The sequence below is a fragment of the Tachypleus tridentatus genome, chromosome 9, assembly GCF_004210375.1.
Source record: "Tachypleus tridentatus isolate NWPU-2018 chromosome 9, ASM421037v1, whole genome shotgun sequence".
NCBI classification, from domain to species: Eukaryota; Metazoa; Arthropoda; class Merostomata; order Xiphosura; family Limulidae; genus Tachypleus; species Tachypleus tridentatus.
In genome coordinates this window covers 67,489,662-67,513,423 of record NC_134833.1, presented here as the reverse complement: position 1 = coordinate 67,513,423, position 23,762 = coordinate 67,489,662, and the positions used below count along the sequence as shown (strand labels likewise).

Below are 23,762 nucleotides of genomic sequence, written 5' to 3'. Positions count from 1 at the left end.
TTTAACAGTGCAAGACTAGAGGGAAGGCAGCTAGTCATCACCACCCACCACCAACTCTTGAGCTACTCTTTTGCCAAGGTATATTGGGATTGACTGTTACATTATATTACCCCCATGCTTGAAAAGGCAAACATGTTTGATGGGATGGGGATTCAAACCTGTGACCCTCAGATTGCAGGTCAGAGCTGTTTAATCACTTGGCCATGCAAGGGATGTAGGTTCAACAGCTTTAAATATTAACATTATGAAACCTTTGATCAAAGTTTTAAATAAATATCTGTTATGATTTACTTCGAAATGAACAAAACATTGAGCTTGTATACTTTTGTTTCAAAAACAAGATAAACTGTTGTATTTTTACATCGTGACAAATACAAAAACACACTAAATAAACTCCTTGAATATGTGAATGCTTTAATCAAAATGTTCTGGTGTCTTCAAAATATATATCTATATCCTTTCACATGAAGCCTCAAGCTCTCTTACTGGTATTTATAAAACCACTAGATAAAAGGTTATCTAATGCAAAAACAGTCCAGTACCTGAAAATATAGAATTTTGGCAGTCATGTATGATGTGTGTGAAAGACTGCCAATATAAACCACACAGTGAGGAAAAAAAAACATAACAGAAAAAAAAAAGAGTATTTAAAAGAAACCCAAACTTAAACATAAACTATACAAGACACTGTTGTTAATAAAACTGGCTTCATCTGTCTAGAATTAATTATTGAAAAAAAAAAAGTAAATCATCATTTAAATGTTGACTAATATTATCTAGTGGATAATGTTATATTTAGTAATGACTGATATTTATTAATGACTGCAATATTTATTAATGACTGACATTTATTAACAACTGATATCAATGACTGATATTTATTAATAAACTGTTTTTTAGGACCTATTTACAAGTGATACGTCACTTGATAATAAACTCTATACTTGTTGTACAAGATTAAGCATAAACTAAAAGAAAACAACTAATAAAACTGACAGGTAAAATGTATTTTATTTCAATGAATATTATTTAAAAAAAATGGCAAAAGTTTCCAAATTACATTTAACAGATTCAAAATAGTTCATGGAGTCCATAACTTATTTTTTCAAATGAAGTTCAAAATTTTAGAAAAATTGATTTGGGGATATTTATTTATAAATAACTTTTAGACTTCCTCCAGAAAATATCTGCACAAGTAGTTCAAAATTTCATTCTAATATAATTTATTTATACTAAATTTCTTCTGATAAAGTCGACAGTCCATCTTCTTTCTAACACATGAACACTTACAGAAGATGAGAACTGAAGATGAACATTACACTGACTTACATGGTTTCACATGCTACAAACAAAAATACTGGCTGTTGGTTTAACTAATCTATGCTGAGTTTACTATGTTACTTTGTGCAAATAACAAAGAAAACAGGTTGTATTTTTTACATTTTTATGGGGAATGTACCTTCTCTGCTACAGACTTTCTACAACCACTGACTACACTATCATTACTAACAGATTCACCACATGTGTGTTTCTCGAATTTCACCAATGATGTGACTGGCTTTCTGAAGAGCCTGTAAAAAAAAGTGAAAGTGACTTATAAAAATTACAAAATATTGCTGGTCTTCAAAAATAATCATGTGAGTTGGTTATCTGTTTGTTAAATATTAAACTTTGTACGTGCATGCGTGATTTCTCTTCATAAAATCATGTGCTTACGTCCCAGTCTTCTGAATGTCCTCTTACATTTAACTGTTTGTCTGGATGTTTTCTCTTACATTCTGTTCTTGTCTGAATGTGTTGGACCTATGTCTGAAAGTGAAACACGTCTTACCTTCATCAATTATTTAAAGTATACCATAAGTTACCATCTCTGTGAGGGATACATGTCTTATCTTCAAAATTTATTTAAAATATATCATAAGCTACTGTCTCGGGAAGTGATACAGGTCTTACCTTCACCATTTATTTAAAACAAACCATAAGCTACTCTCTTCATAAGAGAGACATGTATTATCTTTAACATTTGTTTAAAACATACTACAAGCTGCTACTCTCCATGAGATGTCTTACCTTCAACATTTAAAACACACCATAAGCTACTGTCTCTGTAACTAATACACGTCTTTTCTTCAACATTTATTTAAAACATACCATAAGCTACTGTCTCTGTAAGTGATACTTGTTTTACCTTCACCATTTACTTAAAACATACCATAAGCTACTGTCTCTATAAGTGAGACATGTTTTACCTTCAATATTTATTTAAAACATATCATAAGCTATTGTCTCTATAAGTGAGACATGTCTTATCTTCAACATTTATTTAAAACATACCATAAGCTACTGTCTCTGTAAGTGATATACGTCTTACCTTCACCATTTATTTAAAACATATCACAAGCTACTGTCTCTGTAAGTGATATTTGTTTTACCTTCACCATTTACTTAAAACATACCATAAGCTACTGTCTCTAAGACATGTCTTACCTTCAACATTTAAAGCATACAATAAAATACTGTCTCTGTAAGACATGTCTTACCTTCAACATTTATTTAAAACATATCATAAGCTACTGTCTCTGTAACTGATATATGTCTTACCTTCACCATTTATTTAAAACATATCATAAGCTACTGTCTCTGTAACTGAGATATGTCTTACCTTCACCATTTATTTAAAACATATCATAAGCTACTGTCTCTGTAACTGAGATATGTCTTACCTTCACCATTTATTTAAAACATATCATAAGCTACTGTCTCTGTAACTGAGATATGTCTTACCTTCACCATTTATTTAAAACATAGCATAAGCTATTGTCTCTGTAAGTGAGACATGTTTTACCTTTAGCATCTCAGCTGCCTCTCTTCTCCTAACAGCTATGTGTTCAGACTCCTGTAGAAGATCTTTGAAGTGGTCATGTTTGTACAGATGAGTGACCAGTTCACTCTGAAGGTTATCCTTCACATGGTTTACTAAAAAGTGCATGATAGCTTTCGGCACAGAGTCCTGAATGTTTTTTCTTACAATTAGAAAATACGACTTGATCAAACGTTCTGGATGAAGAAATATAAATATGAAACAAGAAAACACAGGTGGTTAATGAATAATGTTACTTCAAGTTTATAATACATTATAATTATAATCACTCCTCTGGCTTTTTAAACACATTTTTAACACGTTGGCTGATACTTTCCAGAGTCTCACTAATCATTTTATAATTATTTTTTTAGGAAGAGTGTATATGTATCAGTTGTGTCCCAGTCCTTTAAAAACGAAATATAGCACGACTCACTTGTGAGCCATGTGGGTCTTTTTGGAAGACTATCACAACCAACCAGTGGAAGCCAACGTGTTAATAGCTATTCATTCTCCAAACCATTTGTGAATCTACAAATTTGTTATAGCAAGGAGTTTCCTATGTGTTATACAAATTGGTCTGGGTCATCTTAAATCAGAAAATTGGATATGTTAAACAGTAAAATAAGTTGACAATTAAAACACAATTTTCGATAAATGTGAACTTTTTAAAATCTAGTAACTATTACTGAATGTTATTCATTCATACCAATAACTTCACAATCCCTTTGTTCTTTTGGAGACAATCTTCTTGATGTTGTTGTTGGCTGAAATGTGAAAATAAAGCTAAATAGTCACAGCAAATGCAAAGAGTGTTTAATTACATAAAAACAACTATTCTTTCATTAATCAAAATAATTACATGAACTACCCTTAATTCAAATAATTTCTAAAAAAACAACCAATGTGCCATTAACCCTAATAATTACATAAATTACCATTCTACCATTAATCCAAATACATACATAAGAACATCCACTCTACCATTAATTCAGATGATTACATAAACTATCATTCTACAATTAATCCAAATAATTACATAAACTACCACTCTATCATTAATTCATGTAATTACATAAACTACCATTTTATCATTAATCCAAATAATTACATAAAAACAACTATTCTACCATTAATCCAAATAATTATATAAACTACCATTCTACCATTAATCCAAATAGTTATATAAACTACCATTTTACCATTAATCCAAATAATTACATAAACTACCATACAACAATTAATCCACTTAAATACAAAAACTATCATTCAACTTTAATCTACAGAACTAATGTTTGCTATCTGAAATAATGTTTAAAATCATATTCTCCAAGTATTCAAAAGAAAGAAAACTGCCTTGAGTATCTCATGTTCTCTGTTTTAACATTCATTTCAATAGACAAAAAATGCACCGATAAAGCATAAATCTGTATTTTTTTCCACACAATCAAAGTGATTCATGTAAAAACATAAAACCTCAAATGGCTACATAAATACCTCTTCTTATATACATCACTATTAATAGATTATATCACATGTGTAAACTACCAAAGTAAGGTAATTAAAGAAATGCAACCATAATGTTCCATATTTTTCTTAGACAATTCCTCTTTTGATCAGATATCAGACAAAATGCAGATAAAGTAAAAAAAGAACCAGTACTACACAGGTAAAAATACTTTTAGAAATTAATAGTTTTAAAACATTTATTAACAGCTGTGAAGTTAACTTTCATTATTTATTTTTTTACATCAAAAGATCCCTCACTGCAACAACTTCCAACTTCTACTGAGACACAGATTCTGAAGGTTTTGGTTTGGTTTGTTTGGAATTTTGCACAAAGCTACAAGAGGACTATCTACACTAGATCCAAAACATAATGACCAAACACAGAAGAAAGTATAGCAAGTTCATATGGTTTCATTTGCATTATAAGGTTGCATTGCAACATAAGGCACTTCAGAACAACTATTGTGTTAAAAGAAAGGTATGTGTGTGTGATAGGAGCTATTGAATGTACACAAAAATATGTACAGCTTGTGCTAAAAGTTTATTACCTTCATAAAACTACTATCATGTTAGAGGAAGGTCATATGTGTGTGTGTGTGTGTGTGTGTGTGTGTTTGATAGGAAATATTAAATGTACACAGCATAAAAAAACTTCCACTGTGTTAGAATAGAGACTGTTGTTTTATAAAATGCTTCCTATAATATGCTAAGAGACATACCACCTCTGGCAGAAGGTTCACTGGCTTCACAGGACTAGTAACTTTTCCATGCAGAGGGGTAGAGGGCTGCTGAGTGGGTGTCGGTTCTGGACTCTCTGTCCTGCTACTGTTGTCTGTCTTGGAGCTACCCATCAAATTTGCTATCCAGCCTGATGCCAGGTTACTTTCACTTCCACTAAGCCCACTGAACCGTTGAAGACCAGAAGGCTAAAAACAAAAATAAACTATTCTGACCTACCTATTTTTATATCTGTTCTGGTTTAAAAAAAACATTTTTAATAATAATTTAAATTAAAAGATACTAATGTGATACAAAGATGGAGAAAACCCAACAACAAGACATGCTATCAAACTCCCAGTACTGTGAGATGTATGTTCCTGCCACAACAAAGTAGAGATTTAAGTGTTTATTTTTTGTCTCCTATAAATCATATTCTCAAACATATATTCTTGCCACATGATATACTACAGATGTGAAATTGTACATGCTCTGTCTCTCTTATAATAAGATCTTCTGCAAGTCACAATCAGTTGGTCTAGAGAAACAACAACATATAGATGGATACAATGCAGGAACCCCAAACCAAACTTTGACAAAGCCAATACCTTACAGCATGATGTCTTGACCTTGGCTTGCATCGAATACAAGATTTTGTCAGCCTTGTTCTTCATTGATACAAATTTCCACTTGAATAACAGGAAACAAAGAAGTGATTCATTAAGTAACAATGATTACAGACTATATAGTTGTGGGGGTGTTCAACACGTCATTCATTTAGCAAAAATGGGTACAGATTATCTAGTTGTAAAGGTGTTTAAATAGTGATTCATTTAGTAACAATGATTACAGACAATTTAGTAGTAGAGGTGTTCAAAAAGTGATTTATGTAGTAACAATGATTACAGACTATAAAGTTGTGGAGGTGTTCAAAAGTGATTCATTTAGTAATAATGATTACGGACTATCTAGTAGTAGAGGTGTTCAAAAAGTGATTCATTTAGTAACAATGATTACAGACTATAAAGTTGTAAAGGTGTTCAAAAAGTGATTCATTTAGTAATAATGATTACGGACTATCTAGTAGTAGAGATGTTCAAAAAGTGATTCATTTAGTTACAATGATTACAGACTATATAGTTGTTGGGGTGTTGAAAAAGTGATTCACTTAACAAAAATGGGTACAGATTATCTAGTTGTAAAGGTGTTCAAAAAGTGATTTATGTAGTAACAATGATTACAGACTATAAAGTTGTGGAGGTGTTCAAAAAGTGATTTATGTAGTAACAATGATTACAGACTATAAAGTTGTGGAGGTGTTCAAAAGTGATTCATTTAGTAATAATGATTACGGACTATCTAGTAGTAGAGGTGTTCAAAAAGTGATTCATTAAGTAACAATGATTACAGACTATATAGTTGTGGGGGTGTTCAACACGTGATTCATTTAGCAAAAATGGGTACAGATTATCTAGTTGTAAAGGTGTTTAAATAGTGATTCATTTAGTAACAATGATTACAGACAATTTAGTAGTAGAGGTGTTCAAAAAGTGATTTATGTAGTAACAATGATTACAGACTATAAAGTTGTGGAGGTGTTCAAAAGTGATTCATTTAGTAATAATGATTACGGACTATCTAGTAGTAGAGGTGTTCAAAAGTGATTCATTTAGTAATAATGATTACGGACTATCTAGTAGTAGAGGTGTTCTATATAGTTGTTGGGGTGTTGAAAAGTGATTCACTTAAAAAAGTGATTCATTTAGTAACAATGATTACAGACTATAAAGTTGTAAAGGTGTTCAAAAAGTGATTCATTTAGTAATAATGATTACGGACTATCTAGTAGTAGAGGTGTTCAAAAAGTGATTCATTTAGTAACAATGATTACAGACTATATAGTGATTCATTTAGTAACAATGATTACAGACTATATAGTTGTGGGGGTGTTGCAAAAGTGATTCACTTAACAAAAATGGGTACAGATTATCTAGTTGTAAAGGTGTTCAAAAAGTGATTTATGTAGTAACAATGATTACAGACTATAAAGTTGTGGAGGTGTTCAAAAAGTGATTTATGTAGTAACAATGATTACAGACTATAAAGTTGTGGAGGTGTTCAAAAAGTGATTTATGTAGTAACAATGATTACAGACTATAAAGTTGTGGAGGTGTTCAAAAAGTGATTATTTTAATAACAATGATCATAGACTATATAGTTGTGGAGGTGTTAACAAGTGATTCATTTATAACAATGTTCCACTAAGTCACCACACTCTTGTAACATGATCAATGTTCTGCAAATTCACTATAGCCTTGTAAAATAATCAATATTCCACAAAGTCACTACTCTATTATAAAATAATCAATGCTCTACAATGACACCACAGCCTTATAATGTATTCAATATTCCACAAAGTCAACACAGCCTTATAACAATCAATGCTCCACTAAGTTAACACAGCCTTACATCAATCAATGTTCCAATAAGTCAATACAGCCTTATAACAATCAATGTTCCACTCAGTCACCACAGCCTTATAACAATCAATACTCCACTTAGTCACAACAGCCTTAAACAATCAATGTTCCACTCAGTCACAACAGCCTTATAACAATCAATATTCCACTAAGTCACCATAGCCTTATAACAATCAATATTCCACTAAGTCACCATAGCCTTATAACAATCAATGCTCCACTTAATCACAACAGCCTTAAACAATCAATGTTCCACTCAGTCACAACAGCCTTATAACAATCAATGTTCCACTCAGTCACCACAGCCTTATAACAATCAATGTTCCACTCAGTCACCACAGCCTTATAACAATCAATGTTTCACTCAGTCACCACAGCCATATAATAATCGATGTTCCACTCAGTCACCACAGCCATATAATAATCGATGTTCCACTCAGTCACCACAGCCTTATAACAATCAATGTTCCACTCAGTCACCACAGCCTTATAACAATCAATGTTCCACTCAGTCACCACAGCCTATATATATACAACTTGCTTCTGATTTTAATCCCTGGCTCACACTAGTCTTTGAACTATCATTACAAAAACTGTACATAGATACAATCCATGTTGAACATGTGAGACTGTTTCCAGTCTCAGATTTTTTTTCTTTTATCCTGTGAAGTAACACTTATTTATTTTTTTTAAACTGGAAAGAGTGTCATTATTAAAATTGTGGGCAATAATTCATCATTTATTAAAATGTGAGTTTTTAACATTAAACATTTATAGTAACATAACCCTACTCCATAAAAAGCCTTAGCATGAGTTAACACAAAGTCCAGTACATCAGACAAATACAACCTTGGAACTTCAAGCTACCTAAACACATCATGTCAAAACATCCTACCCTCAAGCTGACAATGCCACATCCAATACTGAGTGAAAGAGGTAGCAGAGAATGCTTGATTTTCCACTAAACCAATTCAGGGGATCTGAGAAGTAAGAGCTTTCAAGATGTATCAAAATATTAGGTACATCATATGAAGACTTTCCACTCTAACATTGAGAATGTATGTTGGATTCATTGTGAACTCAAGGTTGTCAAGCTAAAATGTTATTCTAATACAATGACATTTTACTGTATTTTGAAGGCCTGAAGAAAGTTCTTCTGAGACAGAGTGATAAACTATCAATATCAGTCATGAGGCCTGATAATTCTTCACATTTTTATCTGTTACAGTAATACTTTCTCATGGTTCTTCAATTTATATTAAGTCAGTTATTAAACATTAATCCAGACCATAGTATTTTGAATTGTAAGCAAGATATGCCTGGGGTAATTGGGTGACATTTAAATACAATGTGTTGTCAAACTGAATGATAATGTGAACATCACTGCAAACACCTTACAATATGAACACAGCTTGAACCCATCAGTGTTTGAACACCAATACTCTTGCAACTGAGCTAAGTTATACACAGTTTTAAATTGATAACAGAAAAAACTTTTAAGAGGAAAAGAAAACTTAAAATATTACACTCATTCACCTTCAATTTTCTAAATATTTCCAACATGAAAAATTAAAAACTCAACTATCTTCACACATGCTTTGTCTACAAATACACATCATTCAGAATCTGCTGTACATTTTTAAAAAATGAATTTAAAAAACAAAATGCTGAATCTGTCAATCAGCTATTGAAAATCCTACAAAAATATATGTTGTTTAACCTCCTCTGGTTTTATAAAACAAAGTATATTTATTACTTGTATTATAATAAGACTAATTTGTCTTAAAATGAACATTATAAAACTATTAATTAACAGTTTTCTTCCATCAAATTATTAGTGGCTAATATTTCACATAAAATATACCATCTATAAATGCAGAAACACAGTAGTTTATTATCTTTGAATGATTTAGTGTTACAAAAAAATATAGCACACCAATATTAACCAAATTTATATCATACAACTGTAACAGTTGTTACTTCTTGACAACTGACATATCCTGAACATGTAGTATACATGTAAAAGTTGACAACTACTGTCAGTTAACACATTCTGGATATGTACTATACATGTAAAAGTTGACAACTAATGTCAGTTAACATGTTCTGAATATGTAGTACAAAGTTGACAAACAGTTGGAATACTGTCAGTTAACACATTCTGGATATGCAGTACACAAGTAAAAATTGAGAACTAATGTCAATTAGCATATTCTGAATATGCATTTTGTAAACTTATTGAATTACTTGCTTAAAAATTTGAATGTCATACTTAACATCTGGCCATAATAAAATGACATAAGAAATAATAAATTATTTCACTTTAATGTAAATACCAATGTGTCTACCATGATCTTGTAAAGTCTTCCAATGACTTCATAGCAGAATTTAAAAAGTATAATAACTCAATTAATAAAACATATCTTACTTCCAGGAAGATCATTTACATAAAAAAAAATTCAACCCTGTAAGAAATAACATATAATCTATGTTTATCTATCCTGTGAAAGTACAACCACCATGGTGAAACATATTCATGGTACATTGCTTTAAAAAATGAAGTAACCTTGATCTTACTTTGTTAATAACTTTTTCATTATTAACTTCAGGTATATTCAGGTTTGAAGGAGCACTTGGAAGGTTAGTGTTATTTTCAACACGTTTGATGGGCTTTTTGTTCTCAGTTTCCGTATTTTTAACAAGAGTATTAACCAGAACAGCATCGTGGAAGTCGGGATGTTTGGTATTGATGTATGCTAGCTCCACTGCAACCAAGTTTTCAACCTTTAAACACAAAGTTTAACATAATAGTTATATAATTTCCAATATATATATTCTTTACCATCTTTCTGTGTTGTAAAATTGTTAAAACAGTTTTTTGAGACAAAGGTCTAAAAAACAATAAAAATACTTCATTTTGTTTCTAAACTTCCCACTGCATTTTATCCTTTTCTGCTTAAAGAAGGTGTTGTCATGTTTCCATGAATTATTTCTCACATCATTTCAATAATTCTACAGTGGTAGAAAGGGTTGATCTTCTGTTTTGTCCAATTTTATTTAAACTCTGCCCTTTTTGAAACTGAGCTACATTAGTAGTGGTTCTCATCACATGTTGTTAACTCATAAAAAGCATCAGAATGATGGGCCATACAAAAAAAAAAAAAAAACAACAAAAAAACCCATAGAAAGAGCAGGAAAATCACACAAGAAACAAAATCTTAAGTTAGAATTCAGTCAGAATACATCATGACCATGGTTTCCCTGGTATCACTGTAGTGACCAAATGACATATTTGTGTAATGTACATTTGTTTAGTTTTCCTCAATGATGTATAGAAATATAAGTAACATTTGCTTTCAGTTTTCTTTGTAAATGACACTAAATATATGCTATAAAATGACAAAATTAAGGTTTTGAAATATTCTTAAAATAACATTAAAATTATTTTTGGTATTTGAAATGCAATCATGCACTTGACACCTGAAGGGGGAGGCACATCAGATCAGAAATTGTTAATAACCCAAAAAAATTAAATTTAAAATTTAGGAATAAAAGTCATTAAAGGGGCAACTCAGGTACTTCTACATACTCAGTTACAATATATTAATAAATGATGTTAACAAAACGTCATCCCAAACATCTACTACGAAAACTCACTCAATTTACACCAATAAATATACTACTCCGCTGTTGTTAATACTAGCATGTTCCATCTCTATTCACAGAGTTCAGTTCTTTTATCTTTGCTCTTTAAGAAAGTGTAACATTTTAAATTATATAAATTATGTGATTGTACAATAATAGCATATTTATAATAGTTTGTAATTTTGTCTAAAGTTTGATTACTAGGTCCATTATGTAACTGTTTCATTAATAATTTTGTACTAATTCAGTTTGGACATTGGTTGTATTCTGTAATTTGAAGTTTAATAACCCACTAAGTTATGTAATACTTAGTGTGATTTAGCTGTATTTAAATTTAAATAATTATAAATATTGACTCTTCTTTTGTATGTTATAAAACAGTAAAGATATCATGTAATAATACACAGAATGCACTTCTGTGAGCTGACATAGGTAATTTAAATTGTGTGTCTATCAGCATGAATATGATTTTTTAATGAAAATCATCTATTCTACAATTATCACCAGCTGTCATTAAATTAGTTTCTTTGTTTGTTGAATTTTGCCCAAAGCTACATGAGAGATATCTGAGCTGGCTGTCCCTAATTCTGAAGTCACAAACTAGAAAAAACAATGGAATTGACAGTCACATTATATTAATATTAATTGTACTTAAATTAATACTTATTATGTAAATTATGTTAGTATTAATTGTTCTTATTATGTAAATTATTGCATTAGTATTAACTGTATTTATTTTGTAAATTTTTGCATGACTGAAAAATACTATTTGTATTTTAAGCTACATGTAACATACATTAGAAAAATATAGGTTGGTTAGCTGCCATTAAGTGTGCAAAGTAACAGGACTATCTGCACCAAATAACTGGTTAGAATTTCAAAAGTAAAATGAAAACAAGTTAAAAACTAAACAAAGTTTGAAAATCAGGCAAAATATTTGAATAGAATTAAAAAGATTTAAAACATGTTTTAAGTTGAACAGTGTCATCATCATCAATAGCACTATCCAATGTCAGGGTTAAACTCATAGAAAGTACATGTCAAAAATGGTGTCACCACCTTAATGATGACACAGCACTAAAATGTGGGCTATTGTAACTTGAATTTCAAAAGCTACACAATGGTGAAGCAGTATCAGATAAAAGAAAATGACAAGTTAAAAACTGTGACCAATGTGTAGCATAGCCAAGAGAACTTCCTCCTTCTGATTCTTATGGAGACAAGATGACTAAAGAGCAACAACTGGTTTAATCTGGAAAAGAACTTGTTATGACATCATTTACTCCAAACCAACTGCTAACTGGCTTGAGGCTGAGCCTTGAATACAAAATTGTAGTCCATATATGGGACAGCACCATAACAGACAGATTTAGCTGTAGTGTTGGCAAGCTGGTTCCCACAAATATTAACATGGCTGAGTATTCAGTAAATTTGGATGCAAACAGAAGACAGAGAAAGTGGGCCACCTGCTATTGAATATTAATGTTAATACGGTGAGAACTAGAGTTAAATGATTCCTTGTCCAGAACAGAGCTAAGAGAGTCACAGTCTAAATAGTAAAATTAATGTACTACATAACTTCTACATTACCTAGAACAAAAGAAATACATACAACTAGACAGTCAACACAGAAACTGTAGAGAGGATTCTGTTAGCAACCACTGAGCCACACAAAACCACAGAAAAACCAAAAGATCCTTTGATTTTGAAATAGAAACAAAAGAATGATTCAAAAGATGTTCTGCAAAAAGAATACAGTACTTCCAGTCAGAAGTGTCTGCCTTCCTCACGACTCAAGGTAAGGTCATAGGTGGGAATGTTCCAGTCAGGAGTGTCCACCTTCACAACTCAAGAAAAGGTCGCAGATAGGGTTCCAGTCAGGAGTGTCCGCCTTCCTCACACAACTCAAGGAAAGGTCATAGGGGAGGATGGAAATAAGCTATGATGGGATAGGATGATAATATTAGGCAGCAATGTCATTCAATAACTGACCCAATTTAGCCAGCTGTGTCAGTACGCAAAGGAAGAAAGCAGATCATCTTCTGAAAGAACACAACTCATTGAAGAAAGAAGACAACTCTATGTGGAATGATTTCGTAGCATACTTCAGAGAAAGTTGCAAACAGCAGAGGTCAAGAGAAGGTTCATAGGACTCAATGTACAAACTGTGGTCTGGAGAAGTATGGAAAATTCCTATTCAGAGCTGAAGACCCAGATGGTAAATGGGGTCTAACATTTTCAAGGCAGACACCCATAGTCTGGTTTGGGCTGAATGAGGGCATGATAGATCTTAAGCATAGAACATTGATCCATTTCCCAAGAGAGAGAAGAGAGAATGTTCAGTGTCCTATACCTGATATGTAGCTGCCTGATCTAAGAACTAAAAGTGAGCTTACAGTTAAATAAAGGCCCCAAGAACTTTGCTTCAGAGACCACAGGAAATACAATATCACCAAGACAGAGTTCAGGATTGCAGTGTAAAACCTGTTGGTGGCAGAGATACATGTAAGCAGTTTTGAAGAAAGAAAGAGTAAACCATTTACTACTGTCTACTTGAATAAGTTATTGATGATGGTTTGAAGCTGTCACTCAATAAATCTCATTTTCGAAGACCAACCAGAAATGTGAAAGTTATTGGCATCAAGGCCTTTACATCAGTAGGAAAAAGTTGACCAATAATAGCATTGATATTGATACTGAAGTGTGGCACTCAAGATACAACCATGAGGGACTCCATGTTACTGTGTGAAAAAAGGAAAACAGTTGAACCCACATAGATTTGGAATCACCTATCCAGTAAAAAACATCATGAATATAAATAGGCAAATGGCAACAAAATCCATATGAATGGATGTTCCACAAAATTTTGTACCTCCATATAATGTCACAAGCCTCCACAAGATAGAAGAAATAAACTAGATGTCCTCTCTTAAAGAAGGCTAACCTGATCAATGTTAAATCAGATGGTCCACGGTAGAGCACCATTGACTGAACCCAGACTGGGTGAGCGAGAGGAGATTGTTTGAATCGAGGAACCAAACAAGATAAGCATTAACCTCCCTCTCTAAGAACTTACAGAGACAACCAGTCAAAGCAACTGGACAATAACTAAAAGGAATCTTGGGATCTTTCCCAGGCTAAGAAAAAGGGAGAACAATAGATTTGTGCCAAGCATCAGGAAAAACAATTTTGTGATATATTTGGTTAAAGATAACCAAAAGAGGAGTAACAAAAGCAGGAAAGAAAAGGTGCAGGATTTCATAGTGAACATCATCAGGTCAGACAAATGAAGGGCAAGCTCGAGTTCTACCAGTGTAAAGGGGTGATTATAGTCATAGAAACGACTGGGACAAAAAAAAAAGAAAAGAAGCAGTCAATTTGCCTAAACTTGATGGCAAAGAAGGTAGGGGAAGAGACAGAAGTGCTGAAAAGGTAAACAAACCTTGACAAAAAGTATTGACAATAGTCTCTATAAGAAGATCTACTATAGCGGGTCCACAATACTTTGTATGATAAAATGTAACTAAAATCATGAAAAATTCAGGTGTTTATGATAGTTTGGTTGGTTGTTTAACATTTATTGACACAAAGCAACTAGGCTAATACCTATGCCAAACAACCAATAAAAAATAAAAGTAAAATTATTAAAATACGTAAAAAGAAATCATGCTAAAATGACACATAGTCCAATTTTCAAGTTAAAATCTTAAATCGAGTTAAAACAACTGAGGTGGACAATGCCACCATCATCAATGATACTGTCCAACATTAAGGGTGAATCCATGGTAAAAATATGCTTAAAATGATGTCATTGCTCATGGCCATAATGATGGTACAACTGTAAAATGTGAACTATTGTGACTTTAGTGTCACACAGACCACACTGGTGTTTCAATCCCAGATAAAAGAAAACAATGAGTTAAAAAACTGTGACCAGTGTGTAGTCTAGCTAGGACAACTTCCTCCTTCTGCTCCTCAGGCAAGCAAAACAGCCAAAGAGCAACAGAAGGCTTTATCTGGAAAAACTTATCATATTGCTCACTCCAAATCGACTGTCAAGTGGTTTGGAGCCGAGCCTTGAATAAAGGGCCATAGTTCTTGTATGGGACAGGCATGGCAGTAATAGTACCAGAGTAGAGAGACTTAGCAGCAATGTCAGCAAGCTCATTCCCGTGAATACCAACATGTTCTGGTATCCAGAAAAATCAGATAGAAGTAGATGATGAAGAAAAATGAGTCAGTTGGTTTTGAACATCGATGAGAACAGGGTGAGAACTAACATGAAGTGATTCCAGGGCCAGTAGAGAACTAGGTAAGTTAGTATAAAGAGTACAGTTTATGTACTGGATAACTCATATATGATCCAAGGCAAGAGATATGGAGGTTCACATGGTTTGAGAACAATTCTATTGCAGGCACAGAGAGATACATCTGCATTTCCACTGTAGCAGTAAAATGAAGTGCAGCAGCATACGTCCAATATGGAGTGGTGGACAGAAACCTTCAAGCTTCAGGATAAGAAATGTTGTGAATGATTTTCAAATGCTGTTCCTCTTTGTCTTCCACCCACCTAAAGCACGAACTAAAGTAAGATGGGTGAGAGTCACTACAATTAATGCAATGAGGGTCTATTTCACACTCATTGGCATTGTGGTCCAAGCCATTGCAACAAGCACATGACAAAGAACCACGACATGATGTCTTTAAGTGAGTAAACCACTGATATTGGAAACATCTGAGAGGATTTGGAATATATGGCCATACCTTGCAATTAAGATAAACTGCCTTGATGATGGAAGGTGAGCATGGTGAAGTAAAGATCAAAATTAGGACACTGGTCAACATCATAATTACATCTTTGCAAGTGGAGATACCCATCACTGCAGAAACTCCTTGGGTGGAGAAATCAGTGAGGATCTCGAACTCGGGAATGTTCTTCAAATCCCTCTCAACAATAATTCCTCATGACTAATTTAAAGTAACATGGAAAGTAACCTCAATGGGTATGTTCCCACTGGCCTTCAGATGCAAGAGAAGTTCACTGTGTTTAGGAGTGGATATTTTAATCAATGTGTCACCAGAACGAAGCTTTATGACTGACTTAGAAGAGCCAGCAAGTCCCTCTGTTCCCTTGTGAATAAAAAGGGGAGACATTTTATATGAAGATGCGTCTGATAAAGAATGTAATATCAGAAAATGAAGTATAGATGTTGAAGATTGTTGTTTTTCACTATTTTTTAAAATGTGGTTAGGGAAAATCCACAATAAAAAAAGACTGTTTCAGTGCCCATTGACCCCACCCACCATGGAGCCCTAGGAGTGGATGCAGTAATGCCAGGGTTTCGTAAGCACTATACCCAAACACCAGTATCAGACACAATATCAGCAACATCCATTGAGAACAATTAACACTGGTACTTGGTTGATCCTAGCTCAAGTTGACCAGTCAACTGACCCTGGGGACCACCCCAAGACTGCCCAACTACAGGAGTTCAAGGCCAAAGTGGGTGTGTTGGACCCCTCAACCACCAGGATCCTCTTCTCCACTTCATGGGTCGCCACATGCAACAAACACATGGGTGGATGTTTAAATCCCAGAGGACGTAAACTGAGAGTTTAGAGCCTTCTCTGGGAGGTCCCCTCACCATGTACTATAATCCACCTCAAAACAGCAGAACTACTGAGAGTTTGTGACAGGTGCCAACACAAAGTTTGAAAAAACTGTTTACAACAGACATGAATACAGCTGAGCCATTGAGTTAGTTAGTGACAGGTGCCAACATAACAGATAGGTAACTACATGAGGTTTTAAAAAATTGTTTACAACAGATGTCATTGCAGCATTACCATTGAGTTAGTTGGTGGCAGGCGTCGACGTAACAGGTGGGTAACTACATCCACAATTTTCTCATGAAGTTTTGGAAAACGTAAAAGTTCTTGCTGAAAAAAACAAACAAAATCAAATTAATACATTCACTGACACACATCAAAATGTTTTCTATATTTTAACAAAAAACTGTTTTCTCAGCCATAACTACACTCAATATTCTGTGTTCTAACAAGTCTGAACACTTATACATTGGAGCTTTTGTCTAAAAACTTACTCTAAGTAACTATTTTTGACAGCTACCAACAATTACAGGTCATATAATATGCACTCAAGATATTTTTTCAAGCAAATAGAAAAACTACTATAATTTGATAGCTGAAGATTAAAAACATAAAGCACTCTGGAATATCATCTTTTACTGAGATCATTTTATATTCAAGATCTTTCTAAAAATATCAAGAGCTAAGAGCCAAATTTTAAGACTACAGATTTGCTGATATAAAATCCAAAACTAATACTAGAGAGGCTGATTCCAAACAATACATATAATACAGCTCAAAAGATGATGCTCAGTTAATACATGTACATATCTCACCATTTGTTGCTATTATTTCTATAAAGAAGAAAGGATAATTCAGATTTATTTCATATTTATATGGTGGTTACAAAGTCAGTCAAATTGACAAAGTCCAGATAGTTTTAAAGAAAATAACAGATAGATATAAAGTTTAACAGAAAAAAAAAACATTTGATATTTAATTAGGAAATTTCAGAGTTTTTACAAAACAAATTTTAAAATTCCCCAAAAAAAGTATTTTTAATCTTAACGAAAACGACTTTGCCCTCAAAAGAGTCAACGCTAACTTGATATATTCACAAAAAAAGTAATTAGGAAAAACTTAATTAAAAGATCTTACTTTTTGTATGAAAAATGTTTAATGTTTACTGAAATTTTACCACATAAAAGTTATAGTATGAAAAGTCTAATGGTTACTTTAAGGTTTCAAGATTTGTCAAATCAACTGAATCCTTTTAGAAAGAGTTAATATTTTTAAAGCCAGTATTCCTGAATTTGTATGTAATATAAAACTACCTTTAGAGCTGCAATAGATTCTAATTACTCAAAATCTAATACAGCACCTGTTACAGATGTAATTCTGATGTATTTTATCACCTGTTACAGATGTAATTCTGATATACTATATCACCTGTTACAGATGTAATTCTGATATACTACATCATCTACTACAGATGTAATTCCACATAAAATCCTAAAACATTTCACATTCACTCACCTGAACTTCTGTGCCACAGTGCTGAATTATTCTTTGCATCTCCTCATGAACTAATTCAATACATCTTAGACTAGGCTCTTCAAGTCTCCTGATTTGTCGCTTTACAAGCAGCTCAAATGAAACTTCAGGTACAAAGAGTGCAGGTCGAGGACCCTAAAGAAAATTAAAATCAAAGATTTAAACATTCTCCATGTGATCTCGTTTTAAGGAAAACCTCATATTAAAAAAACTTGCAGAATATGAATTTGAATAATGTTTTATTCAACAACCCAACCTTGATCAAATTGTCATTAATCATTTTTGTTTGTTTTATAGTTTTTCAATCTAGTCATTAATATATACGTTATTCCAAAAATTAATTTAAAGACGTTTTTAACACAACCTAAATTACAAAATAAACCCACTGTTGCATTCCTGATAGCTGTAAGAATATCGAGGGTAGTAAGGCCTCCAAGGGGATCTATAGAATCTAATGTGCGTCCAAATGTCTCATGAAAAATGTAGCAGATTCTAGCACCTCCACAAAGTTCTGTGGTTTCGATATTTTTTGCTGTACCTTCAATTGTTGAACAATATGCTGATGCAAACTTGGTGATGATTTGTAGAAGCGTTTGGCCCTGTAACATCCAAAAGTACAAATAAAAACATTCATGACCAAATGCTTATGAAACATTCAGAACTACTACAACTACAACTAAAAGGGAAGAATATATATATTATTTTACAATTAAAAGCACCTTTCAGCAACAGCTTGGCACACCACAACTTAAAAACTTCATTAATATTAAAAACTATGTTGAACTATTTAGTATAAAATACCAATAAGTATGCAAAGCTGGAATTACAAATATTTTACTTTTTTCAATTTATAAAACACACACACATTTTTTTCCTTCATACTTTTCTGTTTATATACCTTAAATAGTTGTAAACAATTCAGTGCCATCAGTACATCTAACTACATGTTCCAAATTATATTTCTCATAAGACATTAATTTTAAGCTTATTACATTTTTAAACACTACGTTCTTTATTCCTTAAGGAATTTCCAAGAATTAGAAGAATATATAACAATAACACTTTAACCACTTTATATTCACCACATCCATTGCCAATAACACATTTCCCATGTACGTATATATATATGTATGTATATATATATATATATATACACACACACACACACACACTTGTCTTAAAAGGATCAACTAATTAACTATTAACAATAATAACAATAAAATACTGAAGTACCTGTGTGTGTATATTTGAAAATATGGGTTAGTTAATGTGTCACTATGAACTTAAGTGATATGAAATTATACACATTAAGTATTAAAAATATTCAATCATTTGAATTATTAATTTGAAGAACAACATAATGATATCTGAACACTATGTAGGAATTCTTAAGCTCTATTAAGTACTACATAACTGGTGTGTCAAAATCCCTGTTGGTGAAAAATGAGGACCCTTTAAGAAAGAGCGCAAGTGGTCTTGTAAGTAACCAATAATGATACACCATACTAGGCAACTGGACAAATTAGATGAACTTTGGTCTCATAACACCAGCGCTACTTTCACAAACAAGTGTTGAAAAAATGTACTCACAATATTGTATATCCTCAGGAGTGTTGGAGTTATAAGAATCAATACAATGAACTTAATTCTTATTTTAAAATAATACCTAAAAATCAAAGTTAATAACATTGACACGTCAGTTGTTGTTTTTTTTTATTAGAATTATCAATGGTACACAGAAACAATTTTTGTAGCTTCCATACAGATGATTTCAGTTATTGTGAAAGTAGCTATGTGTGAATACCTTCTTTTAAAGATTCTAACAGGATACTGGAATCTTCGCTTCCACATTTAACTGTGTTTCAAATGATCACCAACTAACATGAAAGACTATGGTATTTAACAGGAAACTTAAACATTGTCTCTATCATATCTAACATTTGAAAACAAACAGCGAATATAAAGTTGACTGTGTACCTGATCATCAACAGCTTCTCCATAAGATGTAAGAAGTGACTGAAATTGAGATATCATCACATTGACTCGTGTTTTCAATTCAGGCAAACAATCTCGAATATGATGCATCAACAGCTGAGAAAAAAACAAAACAAAAACATTCTTTTCATTAAGATCTGTTCAATGTCCTATTTTATAAGTCGATGTGCTAGCATCTTCAGTTATATACAGTGTTCATAAAGTCTGAATACAAGAGCTATACCATTAGTGGAATTTGCTAATTAGTGAATTGCCACATCATTAACACATTGTATTCATTAGAGTGATTATTGTCATGATTATTCTTTCCATTTGCAGCTTGTTTCAGGTTTTCTGAAGACATTTTTCAGCAATCCTTCAATTAGCAAGATGACAGACATACAGGTACAACTTTAATCCAATTTACCTAATCATAAACTGTAGTACATGAAAATGTATTGTACATGTAAAGGGATACAAACCATGTAACAAGCTACAAATAAAATTAATGGTGTTCCATGAGCTTCTCCATTCAAATTTAACCCATACCTCTCTAAAAAAAAACAAAATTTTTGCTCATGAAAAATAAACATTATTTTGTGACACATTCAAATAATATTTTATAAAAAGTTAATAATAAACTATTTCCCTACAATAAGCTTTCTAAACATCTAAAAACCACAACTAGTTCTAACTTCAGGCTTATACCAAATGTCAGTTTTTCGAGTATCTCTCTTACTATTGAAAATAATTTTTAAAGACCCTTGCAATGATACGTGATTGAACCAATAAAACTGATGCACATAAACAAAATATCAAATCTCCTCAAGTGGAATATGGACACTCTTTTCTTAAAGATAAAAATACACAAGTTAATTACCAGATAGGTTCTGATTAATGATACACAATTTACTGATGCTATTCTTATTTATCAGGAATCCGTAAGTATATTTACATTTGTAACTTACCACCTCTGCTCAGGCATCATGTACTGTACACATCCTTAGGTTTCAGTGACTTTTATTCAATATGTTATCAAACTACTTTCTGCTTATATTATACCAATTACTATAGCATAAAATCACTGATAATATTATATATATATATATTTTAATGATATATAAACATTAAGTTCTTAGTTTTACAAGGCAATATATAAAAAAATATTGACTTTCCCTTTGTGTTAGAAATGTAACATTTTCTCTGCACATTCCTCTTTTCTATTTTATTCACCACCCCTCCAATAAGTACAAAATTAAATGTAAATTACTCAGGCAAACTATAATTTTATAGCATTTAATTTTGCTTAGTTACAGAGCTATCAAACAAAAAAGTAGACTCCTGTTACCACACCCATCTGTCACAGCCTCTATTTAAAAATTTGTTAATAATTCTATTATGTTTAATTCTATATTATCTGTAACTAATAGAGAGACAAGATTTTCAATTATTAAAATGTATTATATTATGTTGTTTTCTGAATGGAGAATTGTCAACTTCTCTGTTAGTACAAGTTTCATTCCCACAGGAAAGACAATGATTAGTTTGGATGACTCTGTAACTGCTCTTTTTGCATAGTTAGAAAGCCAAAAAAATACTGATTTTTAGGTGAAGTTTTCTGTTTTTTTGCATGTTATTATTATTATCATTCTATGTTTAATGATGCATTATTTAGTGGATTACTACCATTAGTATAAAGAAAAGTAGGGTTAACTGTCATTGTTAGATGATAAAAAAAAAAAAAAGAGAGGACAAACTGGGTAAGTATTTTTTCATGTTTTTATTTATTACTATAAAAAAAATTAAAATGTAGAAATAGAGATATCTTTAGGACAGGTTAGATTACGTAAAATATGTAATAATAATGTAAATATTTCACGAAAACAGCTCCTGGTTAACATAATTCAAGAGTGTACATGAATGTATAACCTAAGTGACTTACAACTTACAATGGCAAGAATAGTAGTTAGAAATGGTTGAAAGAGTAATAAGACTATAAAATTTATGTATAAATAGATGCATACTGTTACGAGTTTAAATGCTACTCAGAATAAACAATTACCATTCCACTTTACAATAAGAAGTGATTCTGGAAAAAAAAAATAAGTGCTTTAGATTTATTTTAATTTTTGTTTGGTGGTTACAAGTTTGAACAAATTGACAAACCTTATAAAGAGTTAGAGTATAGAAAATAACAGATAAAATATGAAGTTATACTGAAAACAAATATTTGAAATGCATGTAAGAGGTTTTAGAGATCTGAAATTTTTTGAAATGAAGAAAATTATTTTTAATGTTAACATGAAAATCACTCTGCACCTGAATGGCAAAACAAAAATACTGTATATACTGACAGACAAATCTTTTTTTTTAGTTTAATAAAACACTTTACTGTAAATTAAGTATGATTTTTGTATGTAAAAGACTAATGACAGCATGCCAAACTCTTTGAAGATACACATACTGTATTAAAAGATAGTAGTGTCAAAACTATAAAGACAGAACTAAATGGATTCTGAATACTGCTTCATCAGTTGAGTCGTGGATTAGAAGAGTGCAGGTGACTGTCACATTTACCTTCAGAATATGATTTCAAGAAAGTTACAGAGTGTGGTGTTACAAACATAACACATGAAAGTAAAGGGTGTGGTGTTGCAAACATGGCACATAAACAATGTAATGAGTATGGTGTTACAACAATAACACATACCCAAGTATATGTAGTATTACAAACATGGCACATAAACAATGTAACAAGTGTGGTGTTACAAAGATAATGCATCACAACATAAAGAATGTGGTTTTACAAACATAACATACACAAGTAAGGGTGTTCTGTTACAAACACAACACATATACAAACAAGTAAGGGATGTGGATTTACAAACATAACATAAGCATAAGTGGTGTGGTGTTACAAAACATAACATACATACACAAGGAAGGGATGTGGTTATAAATACACACAATGTAAAGGATGTGGTGCTACAAACAAAACAAGTGCACAAGTAAGGGGTGTGGTGATACAAACAAAAATAAAAAAAGGGTTGGCAGGACAACTGTGTTTGATTCACAAAATAGGCCATATCTAAGCAAAATAAAAAGATACAATGTGTTATTTAATATTCTAACTTGTCAGTATCCATAATTTCAGTTTTTAATTCGTAAACATTATAGATTTTGTGTTTAGACATCACAAATGTATAAGTTGAATTTATGCTACATTTAACATACCAAGACATATAAAAATTAATATTTAGGATTTTGTTTTTAATATTTACTCTTCAATTCAGAAAATAACTAATGTATCATATTAAAATTTAAATTACAAACTACAATTTGATATCAAACTTGCTGACATACATTCATGTAACAGTTCATTAGCATTTTGAAATTAAGACTTTTACCCAAAATCATAGGAAGACCCATCTTGG

General features: G+C 32.0%; 1 protein-coding gene across 2 annotated transcripts in view; it reads right to left on the bottom strand.

Moving 5' to 3' along the window:
- Nucleotides 1–992: 992 nt before the first annotated feature.
- Drp1 (dynamin related protein 1) overlaps nucleotides 993–23,762 on the bottom strand; it is a 45,824-nt gene continuing 23,054 nt past the window's right edge. The window contains exons 8-17 of one of the 2 annotated variants that reach the window (XM_076454692.1): nucleotides 20,332–20,445; nucleotides 18,741–18,953; nucleotides 18,337–18,489; nucleotides 17,059–17,151; nucleotides 10,144–10,350; nucleotides 5,695–5,775; nucleotides 5,089–5,295; nucleotides 3,570–3,627; nucleotides 2,846–3,057; nucleotides 993–1,571 (exon numbers count right to left, since the gene is read on the bottom strand). In XM_076454692.1, coding sequence (XP_076310807.1) covers nucleotides 1,515–1,571; nucleotides 2,846–3,057; nucleotides 3,570–3,627; nucleotides 5,089–5,295; nucleotides 5,695–5,775; nucleotides 10,144–10,350; nucleotides 17,059–17,151; nucleotides 18,337–18,489; nucleotides 18,741–18,953; nucleotides 20,332–20,445 — 1,395 coding nt within the window. In that variant the 3' untranslated portion in view covers nucleotides 993–1,514. The remainder of the gene's footprint in view (nucleotides 1,572–2,845; nucleotides 3,058–3,569; nucleotides 3,628–5,088; nucleotides 5,296–5,694; nucleotides 5,776–10,143; nucleotides 10,351–17,058; nucleotides 17,152–18,336; nucleotides 18,490–18,740; nucleotides 18,954–20,331; nucleotides 20,446–23,762) is intronic. The other variant, XM_076454693.1, reaches the window with a different exon arrangement.